The 24,634-nt window shown below is 42.9% G+C and overlaps 1 protein-coding gene across 6 annotated transcripts in view; it reads left to right on the top strand.

The window, feature by feature from the left end:
• The window catches only part of RUNX2 (RUNX family transcription factor 2), a 212,466-nt gene that overhangs the window by 164,025 nt on the left and 23,807 nt on the right, over positions 1–24,634 (top strand). For 5 of the 6 annotated variants that reach the window (XM_021691894.2, XM_021691895.1, XM_021691897.2 and 2 more), the window contains one exon: positions 15,280–15,441. The exons of the other annotated variant lie outside the window; for it this stretch is intronic. In XM_021691894.2, coding sequence (XP_021547569.1) covers positions 15,280–15,441 — 162 coding nt within the window. The remainder of the gene's footprint in view (positions 1–15,279; positions 15,442–24,634) is intronic. 6 annotated transcript variants of the gene reach the window in all.

The raw sequence follows: 24,634 nt of genomic DNA, 5'->3' as shown, positions 1-24,634 counted from the left end.
ATTGCAGTGGGGTGCTCTTAAAGGATGTGAAGCAAGAGAATGACATTGTCTAATTTACATGCTTTTTAAAAATCACTTTGGTTGCTGTGTGAAGAGTGGTTCGTAAGGGGCAATGGTAGAAACAGGGTCATCATTTGGGAAGCTGCTGCGATAGCCCGGGAGAGAGTTAAGGATGGTAGCATTTCTCTTATTTCTTCATGACTCAGATCAAATGCCAGCATCTCTGTCAGGCTTCTTCCAGCCTACCCATGCTGAGCCTAAGGCTCCCATATTCCTGGTCCCCTTGGTGACAATTATCTGTTTACACATCTGTCTCCTTCATCAGACTTTGAGCTTTTAAAGTTTAGGGCCATGTTTTATTCACCTTTGTGTCCCCATTGTCTTACACAGTGCCTATTACTTTGTGAGTTTGGTTTGGTGATGAATGAATGAATGGGTCATTGACTTCTTCAGGAAGTGTGACACATTATTATCCTCGCCCTAGTACCTATTTGATTGAACGATTATTAGCTACCCTTTACTGAATGCATATTGTGTGCCAGGCATTGCTGTAATGAGGTCAGTTCATATGCTCCTTACCACAGCTCTGTGAGGTAGGCGGCATTATTAGGCAAAGCTGAGGTTCTGAGAGACCAGACGCCTTAGATACCTTGCCCAAGGTCCCACGTACAGCTAGGAAGTGGTGAATACAGGAATGGAAGCCAGATGTGCATTGCTTCAGGGTCCCATGCTCCTTAACTACTGTGCACTCTTGGGAGGCTGAAGCATGCTTCTGTCATGGGTGTTTCCTCCCATTTCTGTACCTGCCGACTTTCATTTATGTCGTTCTTCCCCACTAACGAACTAGTTTTGGATGAAGTTCTTATTGAAGCTTTAAAACAATTCTGAAAAGGACACATCTTACAGGTGGAAGAAATTGTTTCTTTGAGACATGACTCACTAAAAGCTTCTTCAGCCATTATAGTCGATTGTGAGCTCCACATTCTTAGTAGGCAGTTACCCTCATCCCTATCAAGTCGGCCATATTGCTGACAATCTCAGTGATATGTGTCCTAAGGGACTAATTTCTTTCCTTTCTCCCCATTGGATAGTATTTAGAATCCCCAGAGATGATATTTTCATAAAAGGGATGCCTTAGTAGTATCTGAATTATGCTCTAAAGTGCAATAAAATTGTTTTTAATGATTAAATTACAGTTATGTGAGTATATATTCAGGGTAACACTTTTAGAAATATCTCAAAAAGCAGCTTGGCCAGGCATCATGTAGAGGAATAATCTTATCAGCAGTTACATTGACTGAAGTCAACTTTGGTCTGATTCCCTATTCCCTTGGCCAACAACGCACCTTTAAATGCAAAGAGGATCTCAGCCAATTGGGCCAGCTGAGCTTGGGCTGTGTATGTTTGGCTGTCCTGGGCCTGAGTCCACCGTGCTCACACTGAAACACTGACTAGCATAATCCTTTCCTTTTAATGTGAAACAAGGTGGGAGGTGACATGGGCATGGGGTTGGGGGGTGGTGGGCGGTGGCTGTGAGTGTGAGGGAGAGCAAGTCCCGGGGACCGTTAGCAGGAAGAGTGACCACAGGTGCTATCAGCGTGAGAGGGTGGTGCGGTGTAGAGAGTGGGGGAGATAAGCGAGGTTTCACGCTTTATGACCACCATGGTCTTACTCACCTGTAGGCATCTCGCATCTGAAAGAACTGCAATCACCGCATTCAGTTGAAAGGCTGAAAGTACTGTTCTTTTACTTTGGTGGTGCTCTTGTTTAATTTCTGAAGTTATCAGAAAGTCCTGTCCCATCTTCTTCCTTTGAGATGGTTTGAGCAGGATAGCCAAGTAAATTTGCTGCTGCCGTGCACATCTGTGAGCTGGAAATCTCTTTAGAGGAGGTCACTGGTTACCGTCCTTATGAGAAAATAGTACAAATTATGTGTAATTGCCCATCCATTCAGCTCCGGAAGGCACCTTATGAAGAAGAGCAGAATTCATGTTCATCCTGTGCTGGCTTTGAAGAATAAGGCTCAGGGAGACCCCGTGGAAAGCTGGTGGTCAGTATGTCATGCTGTTTCTTAGCCTGTTAGCAGCATCCTTAGATCAGCTTCATAAAGATTTCTAGACTTCTGTTAGTAGGAATTCCCTTATTAACTGAAGATGCTGTGGCTTCATTATGCTTTTAGAAAAATGGAGAGGGGCAATGTTCCAAGAAAAATGAATTTCTTGAGTTCCAAAAACTAACCTTTGTAATTTCCTCCTATCTGGACTAAAAGATGCATAGTTAATACCTAATTGTGGTAAGAAGAATCCATCTACATAATGCCTCGCTTTATCCTTCCCCAAGACTGTTTCTAGCCTATCTTTGGGTCTTTGCCCAGAGGAAGTCTTGATTTCTTTCTTTCATTCATTTCTAGAGCATTTTCTTTCTCTGTTTGGTTTTATATCTGGTTTTAGCTTTACATACACACATATATGTGCACATGTAATACAGACATACAGAGACATGTACATATGTATATGTGTACATGGACATATGCATGTCTTTCCTCTTCACTAGTTGCCTGGGGAACTTTCTTGGCCCTTTTTACCTTTTGCAATGGACTGTAGGCAAAATAATCAGAATAGGAATCTAGCTTTGAATGAAATATTCACCCTACAAGGCCAGCCCAGGAGAGGGGCATATCAGGCATACAATTTGATATAGCGGATGCTCTTGTGGTACATTTTGATGTTTAATCACTGATGGGCACCAGGACTTCAAACTGAGATTTGGTGTATATTGTACTGTGCAATATTAAAAGTAACAACAATATATTACAAATATTATCAGTTTAGAAAGTGTTTTGATTCCATTTCCTCATTTTAATACGTGCAGAAATACTCCAGGAATAAAACTGTATGTCCCTCCTTTCATGTAAGACCGTCAGATATTTTTCTAGGGCTTTGTTTATTTGGCTAAAGACTTGCTTTTTGACTGTTTCAGAACAGTTAGTGGTAGCAGTATTTAAAAGACAGATATAACTGAAGAATCCATATTGTAAAGCCTGTTTAATAAATAAGAAAACTTAGGCACCAGCAGATTTCAGAAACTCTCAGAGCTAAAATCAGTGTCCCAGGAAGGTGAAATCTGACAAGGTAGTTTTAGGTAGAGAGGAGGTGAGGGGAGAGGGGAGAGGGTTAAGAAGAATGGTAAATGTTTGGAACAGTCATCAAGGTGAATGATGGGAAAGGAAAATGACTTTGGCCAAGCATCGCTGAGGAGCCGGCTAAGGATAGAGATAATTGGAAGAGCCAACCAGCACAGTTATGTGCTTCTCCCCTGCACTGGCTGTGGTTTGGTAATAGGGGTGGGCTCTGGTGTGGTGGATCATCAGTGAGAATGACAGTCTCTCCTAGGATTTGGTAGGACTTGGTACAAGTCAGGGAAAGAAGGAAGATATTGAGCCAATTACCAATAAGGAGGAATGTTCTGGAGGTCCATAGGTCATGGTAAACATGGAAGAACTTCTGAAGAGGAGTTGGCTCATCTTGTGACTTTAGAGAATGAGCCAAGTGGAAAGGTTATTCGGGGAAATCCAAGTTTCAGGTCAGGCAGGAGGTAGGAGTGTCCTATGGAAAGCTTGAGGGTAGATGGGAGTTCTTGGCCGCTCCTTCAGCCATTCCTCACATGATGGCTGGAGGTTCCATCTGATGCTGCCTTGATAAAACACAGTCCTCTAGCTATGTGTGACCAGGGCAGTAGGGGTCTTCCAGTACTGTGTTCATGCATCTTAAGATTGTGTTAACTTTTGTCATCCCATCACACTGTGGCTTGCAGTCCAAGGAAAGCTCTGCTCTTAGGGCAACCTTCCTCCATCCCGTCTTGACCAAATGCAGTGCTGTGCACCCTTGTACCTCTTTTTTCCATCCTTGAGGGTTATTTTATAGTTCTGATGCTTCACCCAGTGTGTTGGCTATTCCTCACAACTTTGTCTCATCTTGCGGCTTAGAAAGGTGGTTTCTAATTCTTTAAAGAGACTTTCATGAACGTGCCGGACATAACTAGGATTATAATGCCCTTGAACCTGCCACTATGCATCTCTCTCAAAGCCGACCATGAGTCATCTCAACAACTACTTTCTGGTAGGCCTTTTAACTGGCTATAGGTCACATTAGAGATAAGGTATATATCTTGCTGAGGTCAGGATGCGCAATGGACAGGTGAGCTATCTTCTGATCTAGGGCTTTGGTAACCCTAGGAGACAGGTTTTTAGTGAACCTGTTCTGCTTTCTTCTGATCATCACTGTGAAGCTCAGGTGTGAAAAGCTTGTTGTCCACAGGCTGCTGAAGGTGACTTAGTGTTTTCAGTGGACCGCAAGCAAGTCATCACCAACAGAGGCTCCAAAAAAACCAGTTGACATTTAGATCTGACCAACGGTAGTGCTTTTCTCAGAATAAGGTGAATGGAGTAAGCGAATGTCTAGCGATTGTCTAGTAAAGGCATTACCTTCAAATACTTTACCTTCAAATGCATTACCTTCAAATAATGACTTCAGGTGGAAGAGGAAAGCCAGAGAGCAAAGCTAAGATTAGTAGTGAGTGGAGTTATGGGGAAACAGACTTTACTTAATAAAACTTTGTAGCCCTGCTCTGTCAAATAGAAGCCCTCTGCCTACTAGTCTCCACAAATCTTGCAATATTGTGCGGTATAACTCATCTTGGAGCAGCACCTTGAATTCGTTTAAAGCACAAGTCTTCTCTCTCCTCTGTCTTCTTCCTCCCCTAGGCCTCAATGTCCTCTGAAGCATGTTTGTTTTGCTCCTTCTATTTGAAGATCATTCTTCTTGATAGGGAAGATTAAATCAGAATAGTGTTGGGTAATTTTCCTTTCTGACTGTCAGCAGTAAAAATTATGCCCATTGTTTTCAAACTTTGGCGCATATTAGGCATCACCTGGGGAGCTTGTTAAAAGGGCAGGTGCCCAGGCTTTACCCCTGAACCAGAAGGTATGAGGCGAAGCCTGCTCAGATCGCAGTGGCAGGCCCAAGGCCGGTCACCGCAGGCTCCCCTGCTCAGCCAGAGCTGATCTGATCCAGCCTCAGGGATCTCAGGAGCCTCAGCCCTGTGGTGGCCGGATGGTGTGTGGAAGCAGCTAAGTGCCCCAGGCTGCTTGCTGGCTTTCCCGGGCTCTGCGCCTCGTCCATTTCAGCTGCTGTTTGCCCTATACACCTTTACCTGTTTGCCCAGTCCTAGACTGGACTTGTGCCCTGTTTCTATTATGATGCTGTCAGACGGAGACCTTAAAAAGGCATATCTGATTATGTCACCTCATACTTAGAACACCTCGGTGACCTTCCATTGCACTTAGGATAAAGCCCCAAACCTCTAGTGTGGCCAAGCAGGTTCTGCCTGCTCTGACTCCTCCCCTGTTCTCCTCTCATACGATTTTGAACCTTTTGTCGGTAATCCACCCCTGGCTGTCTTACGTCCTCCAAAAACCGTGCTGCGTCCGTCCCAGGAACCTGATACTCCCTGTTCGCTTTGCCTAAAGCCCTCTTACCTTTACCTACTGATCTACCAGACTCTTGCTTGCCACTGAGTTCTTGCCTTAATTATCACATTACGTCACATCACATCATAGGCCCCCCAGGTGTGGTTGGGGTCCCCCACTGTGCGTTGCCATGGTGCCAAGGACTCTCCTTTCTAGTACTTATCACAGTTACATGATTAGTTGATGCATGTCAGTCTTTGAGAGCAGGGATTAGGTCTGTCCTTATTCACCATTAATATCCCTCGTGCCTGTCCCCCTACCACAGGAGGCCACTTGGTCCCTATTTTTCGAATGAATGAGTGAATGGTTGGATGGGCGAATGAATGAGCAGGAGATTATACTTAGCACCATGGATACCATCATCCATCTGACAGCAGGAATCACCGTGTCTGGGGACCCTCTATAATGCCCTAGCTGCTGTAGCTGAACCCCCTGGATGTCGACATCTGCCTGATTTGACCTGAACTGACTATACCCACTTCAGTATGGGGATTTGAACAGAAGTTCATTCCCCCTGGCCAGCCCCACATCCCGGTTATATCTCAACCAGTTCTGGTTCTGTGTGTAGCTTATTCCCATCCTTCTGCTGGCTTTACCATTGAGGTCCAGGGTCTGCCAAGGCTGAGGCCAGATTAGGTGTGACATGTGGTAGAGACTCTTGTTTCTTCTATTCAGTTTTTTTTTTCTAAATAAGACAATTCCCTCATTTTTTATGAGATAGTTACGAGTCCCAGTCATCTAAAAGTTGGTGATGCTTTGAAGGCACTTCTCATTACCTTGTCTTAATTCAACTTCCTTCTGTTTTTTTTTTTTTAAACTTTTGTTGTGGCATATGACCTCTTACACTGTACATATCATTTCTCGTTCTCTTCCCTGCTATCGTCTCCTAAGAGTGACTAAGTCCCTCTTCTCCCATTGTTTGCTTGTGACACCACTCATCATGCCCGGTGTTCCCAACGTAGCATCCAGTTTTATTCAAACAGTGTGCTGCTTTGTTCTCAGATTTCAGTATACAGCTTTGTGAATCAGTTGGGTTGGTCTTCCGCCAGATGAATCAGGTACCCATCTTGGTCCGTTTGAGGAAGCCCTGGGTGGGGACAAGAGGGGGAGTCAGCACCCTGCTCTTGGGGTCTTCTCTGCTCTGTAATGGGGCTTGCTGTGAGGGCCAGTCCTCAGCCACCTTTCACAGCCAGCCCAAGTCTGCTCAACACACCTTTGGTAATTTCAGTGACAACTCCTGTCTCCAGAAGGGACTGAGGGTAGGGAGCCCGCTTTCCTGAGTAGTTAGAATTGTAGCATTTCCTAGTTGAAAAAACATCTTAGCCATAACCCATCCGTTCTCATCTCCTCTTCCAGGTGCAAACGGTGAGACTCCGAGAAGGTAAATCAGTGGTGCGTGGCTGCACCGTTGGTGCCAAAGCCTCCAGTCCAGGGCTTTCCTGTGCTGGGAGAGAGAAGCCTGTTTGTTTTAAGAACCATGTTTCCTACTAGTCAAGAGACACAGAAGTGAGTGGGAGAGCTCATTCTAAAAATCCAGTCTAGCTAACAAGGTTATTAGAGAAGACAGAATTTAAACATTTAGTATTTAGTGTAAATTGTTTTGAAATGGGAGTTAATGTACATATGGATGTGAGGGTATTTGTATTGTGAATGATAGTAATATGACAGGAATAGTTTAGGATAGGAAATTGTAAACCTGCTTCTCTGTTGAGATGACTGGCTTTATTTGACCCTGGTAGCAGCTGGGAGGGTATAAATCGTAAACTAGTAGACTCTATACACAGTTCATTTTATTTTATTTATTTATTTATTTTAAAGATTTTATTTATTTATTTGACAGAGAGAGACAGACAGCGAGAGCAGGAACACAAGCAGGGGGAGTGGGAGAGGGAGAAGCAAGCTTCCTGCTGAGCAGGGAGCCCGACGTGGGGCTCCATCCCAGGACCCTGGGATCATGACCTGAGCCGAGGGCAGACGCATAACGACTGAGCCACCCAGGTGCCCCACACAGTTCATTTTAAATACCCCAGTTTTCTTAAGAAATATTTGAGGTTTACACAGGCTGATGTGAGTACTGATTAGGGAAAAAAAAAATGGGTGGAGGCTAAGGGGTGGGGAACATGGAGCTTTCTAATTGTACCCTGCTCCCCAAATAGAGCAGGTGCTCCCGGTAGACACATGGAGCTTTGGCAGAAACCATTGGCTCCCGTAGGGTCACATTACACAGAAGCCTCCAGGCACCACAAGCAGGAAGGAGCCTTTTGGGCGCTGGTTCAGGCTTTGCCCCTGTTAACTTGTTTCCTCCCGTCTCTGCGTGAAGTTCAACACCATGTGCATGGTGTGCCTTGTTGTGAGTGATTCTTAGGCAAGCAGGCCCTTCTTCGCACCCATGCACGTTTAACCAAAGTGTTTACAAAAGGAGGCCCGCTAAGCACAACCACTGTGTTTCCACGCTTAACCCCTCACTGGGCTTTCACACAGCTCCCTCCCACTCTGCTCTCCCCCCGCCCCCACTCAAACTTAAGACAAGATTTCTACATATTTTCCTAGAGTCTCTTCATTTTCCTAGGGTGCCTTTTTTTCTAACGATCTGCCTCCTTCCTCTCTTTTTTTGACCCCCAAGTGTTTGGAGTCCACTTATGCAGACATGGAATTACCTTCCAGTCGTTTGAGAGTATGGATCCTCTCAGAGCCGTGACTCTTTCTATACCGTTGTAGGAGATGAATGGCCACTCCTTCCTTTTCCCCATACTGGTGACTGAACTTCAGAAGCTATGGTCCAACTCAGAGAAGAGAGCTTGCTCTTCTTACATCCACAGGTTTAAATAAATGGTTGTCTCCATTTTTGCCTGATGCTAAGACACCTTGAGACATGGGAACCACTCTTCCCCAACTAGCATCTGGGAGCATCTCCTGGGTATGTTGCCTTCTGTACTTTTTGTTTTGGGGGTTTATGGCACAAGCTCCATGTAGCCCAAGCAGAAGGAACAGCACTCTAGAAAGAGAACTTATGAAATCCCCTCTGACATTGTTGCCCCATGGTTCATTTCTATCTTTAGAGCGGTTTTTAAAGATACAAGTACATGCTTTGAACATTTTTGAGTTAATTGTTTATATCTGTCCGTTTTAACTTCCCCAACTGCTTGCCTAAGCTTTTTGAAGGCAGGAAAGGTCTTTTGTGTCCTATCTGCCCCTTAGGCCATCCCACTGCCACATGGGCATATAGAAGCTGTTTATCACAATAAGAATTGATAATTTGCTGCTCCACCAGAAAAGCATGCAAAAACTCCTCTCCCCCTGCCCCTCAAAATCCCTGTTAAGGTGGCGGTAACGACCATTTGTACCTCGCAGATGGAAAAGGGACGGCTAATAAGAGCCTTGCCCTTGACTTAGTGAGTTGGGAGAGAGACTGTAAAGTGTTCACAGACCTCTGGGCTCCTGGTGTCACCACACAGTGTTGGTAGTCGCGGTGTCTCTGATAGACTCTGCCTCAGTTAGAACCAATGCTGAAGGATTCTTTTTTTTTTCCCCAAGTTTTTATTTAAATTCAAGTTAGTTAACATATAGTGCAGTATTGGTTTCCAGAGTAGAATTCAGTGGTTCATCACTTACATACAACACCCAGTGCTCATCACAACAAGTGCCCTCCTTAAGGTGCATCACCCATCTAGCCCATCCCCCACCTCCCTCCCTCCAGCAACCCTCACTTTGTTCTCTACCTTTAAGAGTCTCTTATGGTTTGCCCCTCTGTCTGTTCTGAAGGGTTCTTTATGTCAAATGACTGGTTCCTTTTTATTCAGCCTGAACCCTAAGTAGCTAGATTTGGTCTGTTCTCACAGAGGAAACCACGATTTCTTCTGGAAGGGTGTAGTTATAGACCCGAGGTGTCTACTAGGTAGCCTGACCTTATGTGCCTGGTGGTGGTTCTTGGTAGGCTTGCACAGTTCGATCTGGGGCCCATTTTCTCAGTGGTTTCAACCAGGTTCTAGTAGCTCTCTCTGCCCTAGGTCCTCTGCTGCTTTCTCTCCTCTCTCATTTAGTCATCTTGCTTGTCACTTCCTGGCTGTGAGTACAGCAGTTCCCTCATAGAGGGAAGACCTGATTTTCTCTCAGGTTTATCTTACAGGTCAAATTTGATCACAAATTCCCTTTTTAAAACCCCCATTTTAGGTGAGAGCAGAGAAGTTTGGGGGAAAAATAGGGTACAGTCCTATTTAAATGCTCGTGTCCTATTTAGGATTTCAGATTTCCCAAGCACTAAGGAGTATGTGCACATAAAAAAAAAAAAGAGCACCAAAAGTTTTGTTTTTAAATTGTCATATCTATATAAAAACATATGTCGATACTTTGAATTTCTATAATATGGTCATAAAAATATATTGATACTGTTTCTGAGGATTGTCATGTAAAAATAGTGAGTGATAGTTTTAAAAACACCATAAAATATTTAAAGCTCAATAGCAGTTTTCATTTCTTTTGAACAATTTCTGAGAAAGGAAGTTCACTTATCCTCTGAAAGCTCGTGGGTGCTTATGAGTAGTTGCTTATAGAGAGTTGCTTCTATCCTCTGAGACACGAAAATCAAGAATATTCTCATTTATGTTGGAGTGGAAGACACGGTACCTCCCTCTGTGTTCCTGCAGTCAAAGAGACAGACCATCTGGGTGGGGTGGACTGAAGGAGTGGGTTCTATCAGCCCCATGGGACCTGAAATCAGGGTGAAGACAGTTTCTTGTTTGTGAATGGCTAATTAGTAGGTTTGTCTCAGAACAAGGCCTTACACCTTTCCCTGGTAGCAACCTTAGGATTGACCAGTGATGCCTAAAAACCACCAGTCACCTTCTCTGACTCACCCAAGTTCACAGAGAATCCCAGAAGTCTCAAGTTTCTTCAGGAAGTTGAGTTCCAAAACTGTTTATGAGATCAGGTTAAGGTGACTTTTCTCTATTGTAAGCATTAATAATTGTCCATAACAAAGCAAATATGCTGTAATTGTGTATTTATGATAGGATTATGTTTTCTTGGTGATGGGTCATTTAGGAAGCAAGATATTTTATAGCTCTTTTTTCCATTACAGGTTTGAAAAAAGTTAAGGTGTACATATTAAAAGAATAATGGGAAGACAGATTAGGATTTCTTGGTCTGGGAGAAACCAAGACTAAGAAAGAACACCATTAAAGTTTAATGATCATAAAGGATATTGACATGACCAGCATGGATATATTCCCCAAATAGTGGACTTTAAAACTACAGGAAGCTTTCTAAAAATTGTCCTTTGCTAAGATAAGAGATTATGGGCTGGAAACATAAGTGTAGAATGAAGGTTCAGGAAAGGTAGAGGTTTTAACAATGGTGAACATTTGTTGGGTTCTTCCCATGAGCTCACTCTTTACTACTTTATCTGGTTTGACCTTCATAACAACCTGAGGAGGAAGGTCTTCTTATTTATCCCCATTATACAGACTAGGAAGCTTGAAGATTGGATAGGTTATATATGATTTGTCCACAATCACACAGGCCAGAAACGGTGGAGCTGGGATTGATGATATCATTCACAGCGTATTAGAGAAGGCCTTGGGGTGTTGGAGACTGTTACCTTTTGTTTTTTTTTTTTTTAGAGATTACTGTCTCCTTTTTATATTATTTCTATGTGATCTAGTGGACCCCCATATGGCAGTTCTTGTGTCTTATTTTTCTATAGTAATTCTCTCTCCTTAAGTAGGTCATTATCATAGAATCTTAGGATGGTTACCCTGAAAAAGATTGGCTGGGCTCTGCAATCTGTCCTCTGGGACAAAAAACCAAAGAGAGACCTCACTTGTTAAGGATAGTGAGAAGTTATTTTCGCTAATCTTGGATATCTTCAGGAAGGACCGCCACTAAAAGCAAAATTATCCTTTGGTAGACTGTTCTAGTGTATATTCTGGAAGTCAGGGACTTGATGCAGAAACTAAAACCTCACTGATCCAACTTCTTTTATCGCCGAAGGGGAAGTTAGAGAATGAGTAATTACTACTTCATTATAAAATTTCATTGTTCACTCAAGCCACCCTGGGAGGTTCCTTGAATGTTTGTTTATTGAGCACTTACTATGTGCCAGGCATCGCACCAAATTCTGTTGAGTCTGATCTTAGAAAACTTCAAGAATAACACTAGACAACCCAGCCCCCCTGGATCATTTAGAGTCAGATTTTTAATTTTTTTGAATGATAATGATGATTTGCCACTCCCTGTGTATTATTTAATCCTTACAACAACTCTGAGATGGTATTATCATACCCATTTTACAGGTGAAGTGATTAAAGCTCAGCAACATAAAGAAACATAATAACCCATGTCACACAGCAGGGCCTTGACCATGTGAGCTCCTAAAGAGAATCGTAATAATTTTAATATAGCACTTGACAGTTACCGAATGCTTTTACTTATATTATCTCATTTACTTTTGTGACAAACATGGTAGTCGTTGTTATGATATTCATTTTACAAATAGCAATAATAACTTGTATTTAAGACGTACTTCATATGTACCAGGAATGCCAGATAACTCATCAGATAAGGCCATGTTCATGGAATGCTTCCAGCAACCCTAAGAAGCATCATTATTCCCATTTTACAGATGAGCTGTTGAGGCCCTGAAGTTTAAGTGGCTAGCTCCAGCACAGTGGGGAGCTTGTCTGCCCAGTGAGGGCACAGGACCATTTTGTTATATTCACTTTACCATGTTATGCTCCCTTATTTCCAGAGGAGGAAACTAAGATTCAGAGACTTCCCTACCACACAGCTTATAAATAGCAGTCAGGGTTCCAACTCCTATCCTTTCGCTAGAAAGCCCACTTGTTCTCCCTAGACTGGGCTGCCCCTCTGCGCAAGGAGAACTGAAAGGCTGCCCAGATTAAGTTCCCTGATTCCTCTGTGATATGTTTTAAATGTTAATAACTTTAGTTATTCTTTGCATTTCTTTGTATTTTTCCCCGTTTTTAGGCAGGGAGCCCTATACTACTGCTAACAGCATGTACATGCAGGTTAAACTACTTGCTCCGGAAGTCATCCGGTCAAGTTAGATTAGAACTCAAATCCAGATCGGAGTCCTGTGTGCCCAGCTCAGTTATCTATGTGATTCTTGTCTCATCTATTGAAAATGTGGCCTGAGAGAAGGCCTTGCTTTTATGAGATTGCTTTCTGGTGCTGTGACGAGTGCATCCTTTTCCATCTGAAGGTCATTTACATTTCTCAGAAACGTAATGAATTACATTAATGGTTAAAACAAGGAAGCATGTCAGTATCAGATATATAACAAGGACCACTCACTCTGATTTGAAATGTTGCCAATCTATACAATCTCAGCCTTGAACTCTTTAAAGCACGAAAGTTCATTACTTTAATGACCAAGTCCCCTTTCTGAAGGAAAAGTTTATGTTAACCATTTACAGTACTATACTTTCATTCAAATTACGAACTCCAGTAAATGTTCCCTAAAATTGAGCTGGATGAAATTTTTCTATGTATCTGTTGATATAGTAAACATCAGATAAATATCCAGATGTATTTAATTATTTTGACTCAGTATGTCCTATTTAGACAGCCTTTAAATAAATTGTTTCTGAATTGAACAAATAAACAAGAAATGGCTGAGACTAAGTTGGCTTTGATTGTATGGAAAAACCGAGAGGCTTTCAAAGAGGGATCATTTCAGAAATATCCAAGTCTTGTTATACTCATTTTTATTTTTAGAGATAGGTCTGCATTGACTATTCAGACATATTAATAGTTTTTAAAAAATTAAGCTTTTCATTTTCAGAGGCTGATGGGTGTTAGGGGAATAATTTTAAACCTGTTCCAAATGTATTCGTGCCAATTCAGATTGTTTTAACTGTGGGACTATCCTTGTGTCACCAACAGTTCTGTTTAAAAAAAGACAAGAATCAGTACTTACCGAGTGCCTCTTTGTGCTAGTCATCTCTTCGTGGTTTTCTCAAGTAATTCTCATATCCCTGTGATTCAGACATAATTTACCCCCCCAACCTCTTTTATAGATAAGGAAACCGAGGCTCAGAGTTGCTGAGTAATTAACCAAAAATCACACAGCTAGAAAGTAGCAGTCTCAGACTTGAACCTAATTCTGCACATTCCAAAGTCCCTGAATATTCTAATATACAGTGCTGTCTTGTGAACAGCCTTGTGTATTAGAATTTTTAAAATTAGCAAAACATTTTAAAATTAGCAAAAAAAAAGTTAAGAGAAATTTGCTTATGAATCTGTTTGATTAGCCCTCCAGTAAGAACAAAACGGTTTGAAATACACACTGTAAATATACAGCAAATTTACCTGTTTTACTTATGTAGACTGAAGCTCCTTTGATAAATGTACTTGGCCTTGAGCTTGTGCCTCCAGGAAACCCCATGGAGATACATCAAAAGATACTGTTAATGCTCAGCAGTTAACCCTAACAAGTTGGCTGCCCATTATTTTTATTATTACAATGACTAGGTAACACTAGGCTGTATTCCAAACATGTGGCATCTTTAAAAGAGATTCCAGTACGTGTCCCTGCTCTTCTGTTTTGGGTCATTTTCTTACTGTCAGAAACTCGTATGCTTAACATTGAAACTGGATGGTGATGAAGCTTTTCAGTTTTTGTTTTTTTTTTTTTTAAGAGAGGGGGTGGGGGAGGGGCAGAGGGAGAGGGAGAGAGAGAATCATAAGCAGACTACACACTCAGCACAGAGCCTGACACAGGGCTCCATCTCACCATCCTGAGGTCAGGACCCTGAGATCATGACCTGAGCTGAAATCAAGAGGCGGACCCTAATCAACTGAGCCACCCAGAAGCCCTGAAGCTTTTCAGTTCTTTTTTTTTTTTTTAAGGATTTTATTTATTTATTCATGATAGAGAGAGAGAGGCAGAGGCAGAGGGAGAAGCAGGCTCCCCAAGGAGCAGGGAGCCCAATGCGGGACTCGATCCCAGCATCCTGGGATCATGACCTAAGCCAAAGGCAGATGCTTAACCATCTGAGCCACCCAGGTGCCCCTGAGGCTTTTCAGTTTTTAATGGCAGTTGACTTTGAAATTAAGTTTGTCTCTTTCTTAAAGGTTATTTTCTGGGGTAGCTTTAGCATGAGAATCCTATAACTGGCTGCCCTCCTTTGTGTTCTTCTCACACGCTGCTCCCTCTGTTCTCCTCTCTACCCCAACCTCCTAACACTCCCCCACCACCTGCTAGAAAGTGTCATTCATTGACCTGCCTGGAAAGAAAGCGAAATCATGGAATCCTGCACTTTATAAACCAAAGAGCACATCTGAAAGATAATAGCCGGAAATGCAGCAGTCTACCTGTTCTTTAACCAAGTTGGTTGTTCAAAGAAATTCTATCTTAAGAAAAAAGATAAGAATAATATGTGTTCATTGAAGTAATATGAGAAGATACAGAAAATAAAGTAGAATTCAACTTTGTAAAGATAACTGAAGCAGATTGTTTTTTGGATGGCCGTTAGCCTTTCCAAATAGAAATACTGATGTGAGAGAGAGAAATAGTCCTTAGTCATGATCCCATTTTTGTCACACTCATCGAGCCTGGAAGTCCAGAAGGTTGTGTGCCATGCAGGGCCTGAAAGGGGTGGGGGGGGGTCGTAGGAAATAAACACTCCTTATAGAGTCTCACTTTTCTCTTGCTTTATTCTTTCTCAGTTTGAGGTTGCCTGTTCGAAGTCCACAGTGGCCGGTACACTAAAGATTTTTCTTCTTTTTCCCAGACCCCAGGCAGGCACAGTCTTCCCCACCGTGGTCCTATGACCAGTCTTACCCCTCCTACCTGAGCCAGATGACGTCCCCGTCCATTCACTCCACCACCCCGCTGTCTTCCACACGGGGCACGGGGCTTCCTGCCATCACCGACGTGCCCAGGCGCATTTCAGGTAAAGACCACACTTTAACTACAAACCCACTCCCGTGCAGGGGTTGGGCTGGGGTTGTAGGATGGGCTGAAGCTCCAGGAACTCTCTATTAGAGGTGTGTGGGCAAGGGTACGACAGCTGGTAAAACCGGGTCCTCTGAATGATGGGGTTATCAAGTCCTTGAACATTTTAAATTAAAAGACTCAAAGCCCACCAGAGCTGGCATCATTTTCTTAAGATGACGTTGAATGCCACCCAGTTTTGGTCCTGCTGAATTGTGGCCCCTTTGGTGGGTGCTGTCTCAACTGGGGCCTTCTCCTGAGGGTCTTATGCCAGGCCTTCCTTGCTTGCATTTCTTTCTCTTCTCAACATCCACCTGTAAACCAGATTACAGACCAATGGCACAGCCTTCCATCTCTAGAGCCTCTTAACCCCCAGAAGTCCAAGCTGGCTCGTTCTGAGAGCGAGCACCTGCAAACTTAAGATCCTTATCAGAAGCTAGTCATTGGAAGTGTGGCGAGGCCTGGAAGACTCTTAAAAGGCCATGTGTGGCCTCCAAGGGCCAAGTCCAGACTGAGGTAGCCTCTCCACAAACCATCTAGCATGCCGCGGTCGCTCTCGACGTGGCAGCCCCGGTGCTGACACATCCATTATTCCAGAGGCACCGCAGAAATGTGTGGCTCATGGTGGAAGTGCATGAGGCGAACATTCTGGCCTCTTCTCTCACTATCACGGAGAGAATGCATCCTAGAGAGCCAGAAAGTGTACACAGCCTTCACACTGGCAAGTAGAGGAAAGTTAAAGGCTCTCGGCCAACCGTATGAGTCCTGTGAATAAGAAAAAAAAAGTCTCTCGGTACAACCCTGACACGCAGACCAGAGCATGGCCCCCCATAAATAAAGAAGTAGACCCACTGAGGCACACACAGTTGGATCCTCTATGTGTCAGACACTCTGCTCAGCATTCGCGCTCCGTGCACCTGTTTGACTCCTGGCCAGGTTAATGCCTCTCTTTCTTTCTCTTTGTGTTTCTGTCTCTGTTTCTCTCCCTCTCTCATTTTCTGCAAAGCTCGAAGCCGCTACTCACTCCGCTGAGTTGCATCACTGACAAGCTGAAGCTCCACCAGCAGGCTTGCAGGTTTTGATTAGCTCAGACTCCTTTCTTTCTTTCCACTTGGGAGGAGGGAAGGCTTTGTTTCTCAAGCAAATGGCAGGAAAGGGCTCTCTGGTCCTAGTGCCTTCACATTTTCTACAGCAGATGGACTCCCGCAGGGGTGAGTAGGGTAAGAAGAGGGGTGGAGGGAGAACCACAAGAGTCTTTGGAAAACCATGTTACCCCTTTTCATTATAACTGCTGTTACTATTTTTATGAATCACGTGGTATATCTTGGGGGAATTGTGCAGAGTATAGAATTTTAGTTATCATTTCCCTTGACAGGAATGACTACCTCCTTTAGGCAAACATTAGTTAAAGACACGGGAAGGGATGAGTAAGGCGCAGTAAGGGGAGAACGAGGGCCGATGTGGGATCAGAGGCACAGGGTTGGACGGTGTTGAATGAGTTCTGGTCATTCCTTCTGTATTTTCTACCGAGTCTGTTTTGTTTCACGTTGGGCCAAAATGACGCTGGGCCAGGACAGATTTGTGCAAACTTGCTTCTGTTTTGGGTCCTCTGGGGCCTCCATCTGTCCAACCCTCTGTGGCTGAAGCAGATTTTGCTGTTTGTCCTCTGGCTGTACCTAGACGAAAAAACCTCAGGGAGTGATTGTAGCTTTAGAGACCCTGCTCTACAGTGTTTTCTCACCCAGGTGCATTTGCATCAGATTCAGCGGGAAAACCATTGCAGAGAACACTGGGAACACGCCGCATAAATGTGTAGTCGCTGTGGTTCGTCATTTACATGTGTCCTACAGAACAGCGAGATTACTTTGAGTCCCTTGACTGATGCCTATTTAAAACGTTTCCATGAGGCCATACCACACAACTCTGCCCATTTCACAGAAGAGGCAGTAGGGGCAGAAACGGGTGAATTATCCAGCCGCATATTGATCTGAGGCCAAGGGTAGGGACAAGCATCTGCTCTAAACTAGTTTCAAACTGAGTTTAGTCCAGTTTTTTCCTCCTGCCCCAAACATTTCTCTGAGTCGTTCCTGGCCAAGTTAACGTGGTGCCAGGGTGGGAGGTTCTGTGTAAACATTAAAGGGAGGAGGACAGAAAATCCCTCTTGTCAGCATGTTGGGAAACAGGAAGAAAGAACTAGATAGGGACTGTCAGGGAACTGAAGGAACCGTGATTTACCTGACCTTGCTCTTGGGCACGGGGCTGTGCCCGCATCCCACAGTGCTGCCCGGGGGGCTTGGGGATCACGTCAGCTGGTGTGAGCGCCATTTTCGCTTCCCTGGGGGCCGGTCCTAGGGACCTCTCGAGAATGGAGCCCATCTCGTGGTTTCCAAGGCGCCACCTTGCAGAGTTTCTGTCTTATTCCCCCCAATATCTAAAGCTGTCCCTAAGGTCTAGGATGCTTTCTCTCCATAACATGGACAGCTAAAATACTAAACTTCATCTCCATCTCTAGGCAGTCCTGTGTTCCCTTTTTGTGATGCTTTCCAGAGCAGTTCATGCTTTTGTGTAGAGAACTCAGTTCTCATCTCCTTATATGAAGGGGACACAAAAATACTCTCATAGGATCATGGGTGAGAAAGAAGTCCTTACTTGTAGGGTAGGACTGGAGGTTCAGACTCAGGTTTGAGTCCCAGCTCATGCACATAGCAGGCAAGTGTCTTACTTCTCTGAAACTTAACTTTCTTATTTGTAAAATAAAGATATGATATTAATCTGCTAGGGTTACCATGAGGATCCAGTGAGATGCTTTATGTAAAGTGCTGTCTGCACACTGCATACGCACTATGGGCTCAACAGATTGTAGCTGATATTACAAAGCAGAAGTTGTTTTGTAATAATTGCTTACCTGTATATAATTGGCAGGCAAGTCCTAGAAATGAGTCAAGCAGGTAAAAATCTGAACTCTTAAAGGGGATTATTTGCTTTGTAAAATGGATCCATCACAGAGCATAGTTAAAACAAACAAACAGATTTAAATATTTAAATGAGTGAATACCCAGATGGCATTCATAAAGCACTGCACACAGTGCCTAGCACGTAGAAGTACTCAATGTTTGCTATCATTATTACTGTGTAGATTTAGAATGAATGTGTATAGAGCTAAAAGCAGTTGGGAGCCATTCACAAAAGGTCAATGACACACTATGAGAAAATAACTGTTTCATTATAATGTTGGAAAAATAGCAGGATCATGTTCTTTTCCGAGGGATCATAGGAATAACAGCAACCAGAAAGATCTTTCAGAAAGTACCGTTCCTAAAGAAACTCTATTTCATCCTGAAAGACCATTCCAAAGAAAGGCCATCATTTAATATACTTAAAGATCTTCAGAGAATCCAATTTTACAACTTCCTTTTTGGGTATCCCCCCTGAGTAATTTTTCAAGTGTAGCTACAAATGGTAGACCTTAACGAATTACGATAATGACAGTGATGGATGCTGTATTGTGTTGTCCCTGCCGTGGCCCTCATGGAAGCAAGGTATAGATAGAATAAGATGATAAACCTATGTTACCCACAGTCCCTACTTGACCGCAAGTAAAGATGCAAAGCCAGAGGTCTTGGAGTTCATCGGCACAAAACAAAGACTCAGGAAATATTTCCTTAACCTTGAATAGCCTTCAATATTGTAACAAAAACAATAGCAGCAGTCATAGGTTTATGACTAAACAATAAATTACTGTTATGTAATTGATCAGTAGGGCTTCCCTTACTGTAATGAGTTTAATTAATGTTCAGCTGAATTAGAGAAATCAAACGCTTCTTACCAGAAACCGGTCTGGAGACATTAGGGGGCAGGAGGAGGGGTTGGTTCTCCTCCCCTCCCATACTCATGATGGTAAGCATGGCCTTATCACCTAACAATCTGTATTTAAGTAGCATCCTCCACCCCTGAGGGATTTTATACATTATCTCATTTCATCTTTTTTTTTTTTTTTCCGGGGGGGATTTTTTTTTTTTTTAGATTTTATTTATTGATTTGAGAGAGCGATAGAGGGGGAGAGAGTACAAGCAGGGGGAGTGGCAGGCAGAGGGAGAAGCAGGTCCCCTGCTGAGCAGGGAGCCTGATGTGGGGCTCAATCCCAGGACCTGGGATCATGACCTGAGCCGAAAGCAGCCACCTAACCAACTGAGCCACCCAGGCGTCCCTATCTCATTTCATCTTATAAGATCCTAAAACAATATTCACTATACAGAGGTAGCCAAAATTGTTTCTCACTGATTCTATCAAAGAGCAAGGTGTGACAAGGCGAGGACAAGTAAGCCTGACAACAACCCAGACCACTGTGTGTCTTTATCATTGTCATAATGTTATCACCCGTGCATCTTTGATGTTCAAAGCACTTGTGAGGCTTGGCACAAAGATGATAATTATTTTTCTGCAGGTCATTACAAAATACTATGTAAGTAAATAATTACAGACTTTCAAAATGTATTTTATGTAATTACCCGATACGAAAAGAAACACAACTGTTTCTTTGACTTGTGGGTCAGAGTGTGAGCTCTTGCCAGTCTCCAGAAGGAAGGAGACCCTCCGTAAGTTTATTCTCTGCAGATAACTCCTCCCGTGCCCCACCCGTCCGAGTAAAGCCGCTCAGACTGACCTAAGTCTACTACTCTTGAGCATATGTGAAGTAGAAGGGACTCATACAAACATTTTTCTGTGGTCTTGGTCATTGTGCCCATGGACCTCTCTGTTTTGGGGAGGTCTCTTAGAGAGTTAGGATACGTGAATTAGAGACGCAAGGGTAGGGTCATATGTGATGTTCACCTCCATTACTCAGGGAGAGGCCTGAGTTGTGTGGACAATCTTTTTCTACATTTGTAGGATTTTTTTTTTTTTTTACATGAGACAGTTAACTGTAATCTTTTTGAAGTTTGCATATTTTTGTTTGTTTGTTTCAGCAAATGGTCTTGAATTTCTTCTTTCAAAATATTTATATATCAAAACATTCCACTTAATCAACTGCCCAGGACTATTCAAGATGTCTGTTTTTATGACTCTTAGTCGCTAAAGTATAGTATTTCCAAAGGTCAGCAGAATAGGCGTTAGTCTAATAAATAAAGTTACTAAAAATTATTTTATTACTACCACAAAATCGAGAAATTGCCAGTGGAAAAACCCCATTTGATCATTCAAGGCCGATCAGGAGGGGTTGTCTCACGTGATTTCAAACCAGGCAGTGGTTGATGCAGTTCAGTTTTAAATGTCCCTTATAACCGAGTTTCTGTCAAGTCCCCTGAGTCTGGTTTTGAAACGAGCCGCTTCAGTAATGTGCCAAGTATATGTGGACATTTATTTTCACAGGGCCACTCTTAACTCACAGGAGGGAGTGACGCCTTAAGGAGGTTAAAAGGAAAACTCCAGCAATTAATACTAATAAACCAGAAAGTTAAAGCAACTATACTAAAACACTAGAACGTCTCCTTTTTTACTACCGAACCATTCCTTTATTAAGAGCCACCTGTTTGGTAGACACGCCTCTGCCCCAACAGCCACGGGCAAGTAGTTAAGTCTAATAGGAGCCACTCTTATTTTGAAGAAGTTCTCTGTTTAAAGCCACAGAGGGGGAAGTTATTAAATTTAATAGACCCTAAACAAAGGCAAGCCCTGTGTTACCAGTGGAATGTTGTTCAGTATTCTTCTCTGGGTTATCTACGGCGATTGGGTGGGTAATTTTTGCATTCTAGAAGTTGAAATTCATCTTGCTTTCTCTAAAGGTAGGCTCTCTTCTGACGTGAGCAGATGAGGTTTTTATCTTATTGCCGGGGGAGGGGGGTGGGGTAGGGTGGGGGGGGCAGGTTCAGAGCATCTCTGGACCTGAGTTTACTGAGTTTACTAACTGAGTGACGGGGTGCTGAGGACCCCAGAACTGGTTTCCATTCCGACTAGATCAGTGGGGAGAGTTGGCCCGGCTCACAGAACTGAGGGAACTCGGTGGTATGATATTTACTGTTATTGGAGTTAGACGGAGGTACGGAAGCTCAGCATGAAACCTGTGTACGTGGCCTGACTCTGATTTCACACATGGTACTTGTCAGTTGTTTTCATGAGGATTGGTTTTTGGTACATGCGCAACCACCCACACATGAAGAAAAGGTGTAGCAATAAAGGGGCTCGTGTGTATGCAGGGATGGCAAAGACATGGCTGCAGATTCTACTGAAAGGTTCACTGCAGTCCCTTTCTCTTCATAGGAGAAAACTTGGGAGCTTGAACCTTGCTTCACTAAAAGTATTAAAGTTAATTTTTTAGGGACACGGTGGCTTCTGTGGTTCCCTGGGATCCGAGAGCAGGGTGGAGGCAATGTGACTGAGGGAACCTGAGTTTTGGTTTCATTGTCACTGACGATTCTTTGTGCTGTTCTCAGATATGTCCATCAATTCCTGGTGCCTCCGCGGGCCCGTGTGAACAAATTACTCAGAACTGCCCGTCCACATGTCTCAATTTTGTGCAAGGAGTGAGATGATGTCTGCCCAGGGATTTGTTGTTCTTAGGACTTCTAGCAAAGAAAGCTTGCCTTACCTAATAAATGCCAATGGAGAAACTAAGTTGTGTTGTGAGCTTCAAAATGGTAGAAACATACTATATATATATATATATATATATAAATTTTTTAGAGCAGTTTTAGTTAAAATTTTTTAGAACAGTTTTAGATTTATAGAAACATTGAGCATAAAGTAGAGCTGGGATCTATCCCCTACCCCCATCCTGCCCGCCTGCCGTTTTGTCTTATTATTCACAGCTTGCATTTGTGTGGTGCATTTGCTATGATTGATGAACCAATATTGATACATTATTCTTAACTGAAATCTATAGTGGATATTAGGAAGTTCACTCTCAGTGTTGTGCATGTCTCTGGGTTTTGTCAAATACATAATGCCATGTATCCACCATGAGGGAGTCCTTCAGAATGATTTCATTGCCCTAAAAACGCCCTGGGCTCCACCTGTCTGTCCCTCCCCACCTGCCCCCCATAGCCCCTGGCTGTGATCTTTTTACCTGTCTCGATAGTTTTGCCTTTTCCAGAATGTTGTATAATTGGAATCATACAGCCTGGCTGCTTTCCCTTACTTCGCCATGTGCATTTAAGGTCCTTCTGTATCTTCCCATGACTTGATAGCTCACTTCTCTTTACCACTGGATACTATTCTATTGTAAGGATGTTAGTCTGTTTTTTAAAACATCAAGGCTGCTCTCCCTGCTCCTGGGAATACCCTCACCCCATTTCCTTTTGTCACTGACTTTGCCAGTGGTGCTTCTTTTTTTAGAAAGCATCTCATGCATTCCTTCCTGGGGAAACACTTCCTCTGTCATAGCAGTTGTCCCCAAATGGTCCAGATTATGGTTTTCCATACCTTTGGTCCATTTCTTAATATTTTTCTTTAGCTTTGTTCACAGACCGCTTACTAAACATTTACATTGAGGTGATGATTCTTATCAATTCAAGTACAGGACAGATCCAGCTAACAACCCATTTATCTGATGACTTCGATGCTCTCCTAGGTATAGGATGCTCCTTTTCTCTAAGAATGCCTGGCATTCCTTAAGTAAGCTGTGCCAGTTTCCCACTTCCACGCCAGCCACCAGCCCTTTCCTCCACAGGGCTGGCCAGGGCTCTGTTCATCCTTCTCAGCCACCTCTTTCCCCAAAGGAATTCCTTCCCTGACCACCGCTTTCCTCAGAGTTTATTCCTCTGTCTACACCCATCCATTTCTCATCTCTGTGCTTTGGACACACCTCTAACGTGATACATACCTTCCTTTAGTAACATCATTTGCTTAAATGCCTTCTGCCTTCTATAGGAGGTGAGCTTCTCAAGCATGGGGACTGTTTTGCATGAAGCCTTGAATCCTTATAACCGAGCACAGTTTTGAGCACGTAGTATGTGCTCAGTAAATCTTTAAGGAAACAAATATTAGTGGGAAAGAAGATAGAAAAATACAGCAAGATAGGCATGAAGAAGAGATAAGGGAAGAAGAAAGGGAAAAAGAAGAAAGAAGATTTTGTTCACCTGGAACAACAAAGAAAGGACAAAACAAGAGGAACTTTTTATTGCTGATAAGGACAGGAAATAGCACAGTATGAGTGTGCATAAGCAGTATATATTTTTATCTCTAAGCCTTTCTGCAATGTGTTTCATATTTAGAACACATAGCAAGACTGCATCTGTTTCCAGAACTTGCTGCTAACAGTTGGTAATAATGCCAAAACATACTTTAGTTCCAGCTTGAAACCAAATGATGAAATAGAATTTTTGATTTCTAATTTAGAGTCTGCCATTAATTATAGCCATCATGTAATAAAGTGTCAAAGTCTTTTTTGAGAAAATAATAGAAATTATATTCACTAAGCTGTAAATTGAAACAAAACTACTCCCCTAAAACAAAGCAAAAGTCTGGTTTGGACAACATTTTTGACGAAGTCTTACCTTCTCCAGACTGTACTTTTCCTGTTCTCCCCGATCCTCCCTGCTCTTTAAACCCTTGCTGTATGATAGGGTTTCCTGAGTCACTCACTGTCCAGGTCTGTGGTCTCTGGGCACACTATGCTTTGTCAGCCTGGCACCCAGACCAAACCCCCTTACTCTTGGCCTCTGTTAGCATAGGCTAAGGTGGCCTTAGTGCTTTGGGGACAATGCTACACTCTGTCCCCTCATGTTTGCCATTTTCTGGCAAGCTGGATTTCTCCTATATATATATATATATATATATATTTTTTTTTTTTTTTTTACTTTTACAGTTATTTTTTTCAGATCCAAGTAGGATAATTTACAGTTATTCCTGTTTGGTTTTTATCTTATTTAATTCAGGTAATAGTTCCTGCCTGTCAAGAGCTTTTTGGATTTTTATCACTTCATCCAATATAGTAGTAGCTTCTTGCGTTCCTTCCTACCTGGGATGTCTTTCTTCATTTTATTTCAGCCATTTCAAGTCAGCTTAGCAAACACTTGGTACATAATTATAAAGTGCTTAGGCAGGCAACAAACAAAAAACAAAATTGAAGACATCGTCTGAGCCTTCAGGAAGCTTTTGGCCTTATTTAGGAGATGACATGTGCAAAGAGGACACAGTTTTACTGTGATGCCGGCTCA

The sequence above is a fragment of the Neomonachus schauinslandi genome, chromosome 8 (assembly GCF_002201575.2).
Source record: "Neomonachus schauinslandi chromosome 8, ASM220157v2, whole genome shotgun sequence".
Classification (NCBI taxonomy): Eukaryota; Metazoa; Chordata; class Mammalia; order Carnivora; family Phocidae; genus Neomonachus; species Neomonachus schauinslandi.
The sequence above is the reverse complement of the archived record's forward strand: the minus strand, read 5'-3'. Positions and strand labels throughout refer to the sequence as shown.